The following is a 5,795-nucleotide window of genomic DNA, read 5'->3' as shown; positions in this document are numbered from 1 at the left end:
TTCCTGCTTGTATCTGACAAAGGGAGTTTTTGCTCTTGGAAACGCACCCCCCTCCCAAATCTTGTTGGTCTCTGAGGTGCTACTGGACTTGAATCAAGCTCTTTGACTGCAGACCAACATGACTACTCTCTGAAACTTGGAGTCTTTGTCTCTCTACTGAGTGTCACATACCCATCAGGGTGATAAGAACCCATAGGAACAGAGGCCTCCCATTTAAAAGGGTCCAAATTAACACAGCTGAGTGAGTTAAGAATGACATTCTTGGTGCTGTATTTATGCTTCAATTATGGGCTGTTTTGACTCTTCTCTCTCCGCCATGTTTGTAATTCCCAGGGGGACAGAGGAGAACATGGGCCCCCTGGTCCTGCTGGCTTCCCTGGAGCTCCTGTAAGTATGGAGATTTTTAAAAACTCATTTCACTTGCTGCTGTTTCATACTTTTCTTCTTAGGGGGGTTGATGACCTCAGGCAGGGACCCTGAAGTAAATGTCTGGTAGCATCGTTTTTTTAATTTAATTTTTTATTAAATTTAAAGAACATAAAAATAACAGCTTTCATAAGCAGACAGTTATTTAAATTATAAAATACTAGTGAGATTATAACAGTGAGTAAAGGGGTAATACAAAGAAGCATGATGATTAATCAACATGTAAGTAGAGCACTGCACCCAAATTACAACTGTAACAAGTCAATAGGAAAGACATTATTTGGAACCTTGTCTATCGATACCATATAGTTTAACAGTGGGAACCAAATTGCTGGAAAACAAGAGCTTTGTTCTAAGTTGTTAACTTGAGTGCTGCGATAAGAGATTTTTTTCCCCCCATTACATAGAATTGGCATAATTTTTCAAACCATAGTGAAATAAATGGTGGTAATTTTTCTTTCCATTTAACGGCAATTGTTGCTCTGGCAGCTGCTAATAAAAAATCAATTAATGTTTTTGTAGACCAATGCAGTTCACAATCTTTCCATAGAGACAACAATATTAATTCTGGGTTTTCCTGCAAAAAGGAAAACATTTTTTAAAAATACAAAAAAAAAACCCGTTTGCCCTTCATACTGTTCCTTAGGGGCCCTGATCCCCAGGAACAGCATTTCAAGGAGTGTTTAGGGTTACAGGGTCTATGTCTGGGACCCTGGAGAGCTGCTGCCAGTCTGAGTAGACAATACTGATGGACCAAGGGTCTGATTCAGTATAAGGCAGCTTCATGTGTGAACCTGGCACAGATTTGGATCCCAGGTTCTTTGAGATTCTTGTGACATGTGGGTAATTAACACGTGGAATTCACTGCCACAGGAAGTGGTGGTGGGTTCAAGCATAGATAGCTTCAAGGGGGGGTTGAATAAATGTACGGAGCAGAGGTCCATTGTTGGCTGTTAGCCACAAGGTATAGATGGAACACTCTGGGGCCATGATGCTCTGTATTCCAGGTGCTTGAGGGGAAACAGTGGGAGGGCTTTTGGAGTTTTGGTCCTGCTGGTGGACCTCCTGATGGCACCTGGGCTTTGGCCACTGTGTGATACAGAGTGTTGGACTGGATGGGCCATTGGCCTGATCCAACATGGCTTCTCTTATATTCTTATGTCTGGAGCAGTGATGCTCTGTATTCTTGGTGCTTAGTGGGCAACAATGGGAGAACTTTTGGAGTTCTGGCCCCATTGGTGGACCTCCTGATGGCCCCTGGGCTTTGGCCATTGTGTGACACAGAGTGTGGGACTGGATGGGCCACTGGCCTGATCCAACAAGGCTTCGCTTATATTCTTATGTCTGGAGCAGTGATGCTCTGTATTCTTGGTGCTTAGTGGGCAACAATGGGAGGACTTTTGGAGTTCGGGCCCCATTGGTGGACCTCCTGATGGCCCCTGGGCTTTGGCCATTGTGTGACACAGAGTGTGGGACTGGATGGGCCATTGGCCTAATCCAACATAGGTTCTCTTGTGTTCTTATGATTGCCATTTGCCCTGATACAACTGCCATGAAAAACGGAGGCTTATCAGGTCTCATTATGCATTAAGTTTAAAACATTTAACAACTGGTTTTCATGTAGGGACAAAATGGAGAGCCTGGTGGAAAAGGAGAAAAAGGCCCTGCTGGTGAGCGAGGCGAGCCGGGCCCCGCCGGACCAGCAGGTCCCCTTGGAGGCCCCGGAGCACCTGTAAGTATTCAGTCATGGACGCTCTGCACTCCCACGCTCTCTTGTCTGTGACAGAATCCTTGTTCACAAGTTACCGTGAACAGACCTACAATCCGTGTACACTTAATTTTTCTTTATACTTGCCAAGATTTTAAAGGATCTAAATTCTTCTCCTGTGGTGGAGGAACTAATTTTCCTTCTTTCTGATTCAGCTCAGAGTTGTCTATATCTCTCTGTGTGTCCTAATTGTAATGGCCTTTGGCCTTATACAATGAATGTTTTGCTCGCTTTTCTTTTATACGTGCACTGTGTAATTCTCTTGTTATGTGCAGCGCATGTTCGGCTCAGTGTCTGATTTAAACCACAAGTTTATCCATGTAATGGTCCATGGTTTCATTTCCAAAGTGACCACACATCAGCTCTATCTTAGCAACAGGCAGACCCATGTACATGTAGGATACAAGCAGGGCTATAGGTTTTTTTTTCTTTTATCTCCAACAAGAAACCTTGTCCATACATCAACTGCAGGATTTTGTGTGCTTTCTAACTTGGTTCCCCCCCACCCCGCTAATTAATGTACAACATTCTCACATCCTTTCTAGGGTCCCTCTGGTCCACAAGGAACCAAAGGAGAGCGTGGAGGTCCAGGTCTTCCAGTGAGTATTACTTTTCACTCTGTCCTTAATAAATAGAAACATAGCGCAGGAAGGGACCTCGAGGGTCATCTAGACCAACCCCCTGTACAACACAGGAAATTTACAACTACCTCCACCCCCTACTCCCCCAGTGACCCCTGCTCTATGCCCAGAGGAAGGCAAAAAACCTCCAGGATCCCTGGTGAATCTGACCTGGTGGAAAATTCCTTACTGACTCCAAAGTGGCAATCGGCATTACCTTGGGCATATGAGAAAGGTCCACAAGCGTCGAGCACTGACTCATCCCTTCCTGCTCTCCCTCTCCTGATCTGCCTAAGTTAAGAATCAGCATTGCTGTCAGGTGGCCATTTAGCCTCTACTTACTATTGGGTGTTCCAGCTTCAACAGAGTGTAAAGTCTTATGGCCTTTACACTTCATTGTGATCTAAAAACAGCACACCAGGGTCCCGTTCACACTTGGGGGGAGGCATGGCTGTTTGCGCCAGCACAGTGTGTCCCACTGCAAATGCAATCAGACAGGACAGCAGTTTCTTTCCTCGCGCACGTTCCTGGCGCACTCCAACTATGCAAGAGGAGTGCACTAGGGCGATCACACGAAGAGAGTCAGTCAGCGGCCTGTTGCAAGCTGTTTGCTAGTGGACTTTAGGAGGTAGCTTTTTACTCTGCATCTTCAGCCACCTGCAACGGATGCACTACGCTGGCCAGATGTTGCTATGTGATTGCGCCCTTATAATCCGCCCGGCATTCGTGCTGCTTCCGCGGCAACTTCTGCATCTGATCGGAGCCCAGGACTCTCTAACATGGAAATAGATATGTTAAGAAAATGTTCTGAATAGTGTTCTCCAAGTTACCTACCATTGGGGGGTGGGGGGTCAGAAAAACTTTCACAACGAACATTCGTTTGACTTTTGCATTGCGAATATTAGCATCCAGGCTGTATTTCCAGATATTACAAAAAACTATTGCTATTTTTTGCAAAACAGATACATATTTTATGGAAGTTTCTAAATTCTGTCCCTGGTATATTTGTTAACTATTATGTTGGCATCATGTCCAATGTTTAATTTGATTGCTGCACAAAATATGTGGTTATTAAACCTTGTACTTTTTCCTACATTTTATTTTTCAGTGTTAAATGCTGTGATATTAATATTGTTCTTGTATTTCAGGGTCAGGCTGGCTTTCCTGGTGCTCGCGGCTTACCCGGTCCACCTGGCAACAATGTAAGACTTTTATCATACCATTTTATGTATCTATTCCTGATCCAGCACTCTCCTCATCCATCTACAATAGCTTCCTGGTGGGCATGTGAGGAAATGGCAAATGCAAAGCCCTGCCCCCTCCACTGCAGTGAATGGGGAAACTTGTTTTCAACTCTGTGCATTTCAGCTCATGCCCAATGCGGGTCCTGTGCATGTTTGCTCAGAAGTAAGTCCCACTTTATTCAGTGGCACATTCTCCCAAGCGTAGGACTGCAGCCATGCCATGCGGTGAATCATTAATCAGCTGGTTCGATTTTATACTCTATTGTAGGGCTTGACTAGGGCTTATCTTTGGGGGTTTTCTTTGCAAGTCCTAGACTGGCCAGACTTATGAGCAATAAATAACAGCATGGAAGCCATCTCTATGACAAAATGATGAACGGAAGGATCGGTTTCTACTTTCCCACACTGATAGATTCAGATAAAACCAGCATGTACCACTACTATATATTTTTTTCTTTTCTCCTTAGTTTCTATCATTTAGTTATTGTTCTCTCATGCATATGTGAAGTATGAATATATACTCACATGAACACCTAAATTCCCTCTCTCTCTCTTTTGCCTAGGCCAAACAAAATCAATTATTTTAATTGCATCGTTTTATAAAATGGACCTTCCCTCTTTGCTATATTTCAGTAGGGCTTCCCCCCGCTCCCATGCTGTATTTCTCATAAGTCGATCTTCAAACTACCAAATATTGATTTTTCAGGGCAACCCTGGACCACCTGGCCTTGCAGGTCCAGGAGGCAAAGACGGACCTCCTGGTCCCGCTGGGTCCACTGGCCCTGCTGGGTCCCCAGGAGGTGCTGGTCCAAAAGGGGAACCTGGCTCACCCGGTGAAAGAGGCCCAGCAGGTGCACGAGGAGAACCGGTAGGTATCCTTTGGGGCAATTTATACCTAAAACCTAACCTAAACAGCATGATAAAAAGTAGAGACATCACCCTGCCAACAAAAGTCCGCATGGTTAAAGCAATGGTCTTCCCAGTAGTCATGTATGGCTGCGAGAGTTGGACTATAAGGAAGGCCGAGCACCGAAGAATAGATTCTTTTGAACTATGGTGCTGGAGAAGACTCTTGAGAGTCCCTTGGACTACAAGAAGATGAAATCAGTCAATCCTAAAAGAAATCAACCCTGACTGTTCCCAGGAAGGCCAGATACTGAAGCCAAATACTTTGGCCACCAAATGAGAAGGGAGCACTCACTGGAGAAGACCCTGATGCTGGGAAAGACTGAAGGTCAAAGAAGACGGGGACGGCAAAGGATGAGATGGTTAGACAGTGTCATCGATGCAACGAACATGAAATTGAGCACACTTCAGAGGACGGCGGAAGTCCGGAAGGCCTGGCGGGAGCTGGTCCATGGGGTCGCGAAGAGTCAGACTCGACTGTGCGACTGAACAACAACAAATACCTAAAACAAGACGTTCAGTGAAATTACAGCTTTCCTGTAATTTCTCACTGCTGGGAATACAAAGTGGACCGGCATCGACTGCATGGTCTTCTGTTATCCAGCAAAGACCAATGCACTGACGAATTCCCATTGATGAATTCCATGACTGTGTTTGCATGACAACCTGACCTGGCTGGCTCAGGCTAGCCTGATCTCATCAGACCATGGATGCTTAGCAGGGTTGGCCCCAGTCAGTATTTGGATGGGAAACCACCACCCTATGGGGTAGCCATAAGTCTGTTGCGACTTGACGGCTCTTTCTACCAGTATTTGCATGACAAACTGTTGG

The 5,795-nt window shown here is 45.2% G+C and overlaps 1 protein-coding gene across 1 annotated transcript in view; it reads left to right on the top strand.

The window, feature by feature from the left end:
- Positions 1 to 5,795, top strand: part of LOC107118602 (collagen alpha-1(III) chain-like) — a 44,732-nt gene that overhangs the window by 17,609 nt on the left and 21,328 nt on the right. The window contains exons 17-21 of the mRNA XM_015420965.1: positions 334 to 387; positions 2,051 to 2,158; positions 2,740 to 2,793; positions 3,963 to 4,016; positions 4,765 to 4,926. Of these exons, the coding sequence (XP_015276451.1) occupies positions 334 to 387; positions 2,051 to 2,158; positions 2,740 to 2,793; positions 3,963 to 4,016; positions 4,765 to 4,926 (432 nt within the window). The remainder of the gene's footprint in view (positions 1 to 333; positions 388 to 2,050; positions 2,159 to 2,739; positions 2,794 to 3,962; positions 4,017 to 4,764; positions 4,927 to 5,795) is intronic.

This window comes from Gekko japonicus, unplaced genomic scaffold (genome assembly GCF_001447785.1).
Source record: "Gekko japonicus isolate JY-2015 unplaced genomic scaffold, Gekko_japonicus_V1.1 scaffold3240, whole genome shotgun sequence".
Classification (NCBI taxonomy): Eukaryota; Metazoa; Chordata; class Lepidosauria; order Squamata; family Gekkonidae; genus Gekko; species Gekko japonicus.
The sequence above is the reverse complement of the archived record's forward strand: the minus strand, read 5'-3'. Positions and strand labels throughout refer to the sequence as shown.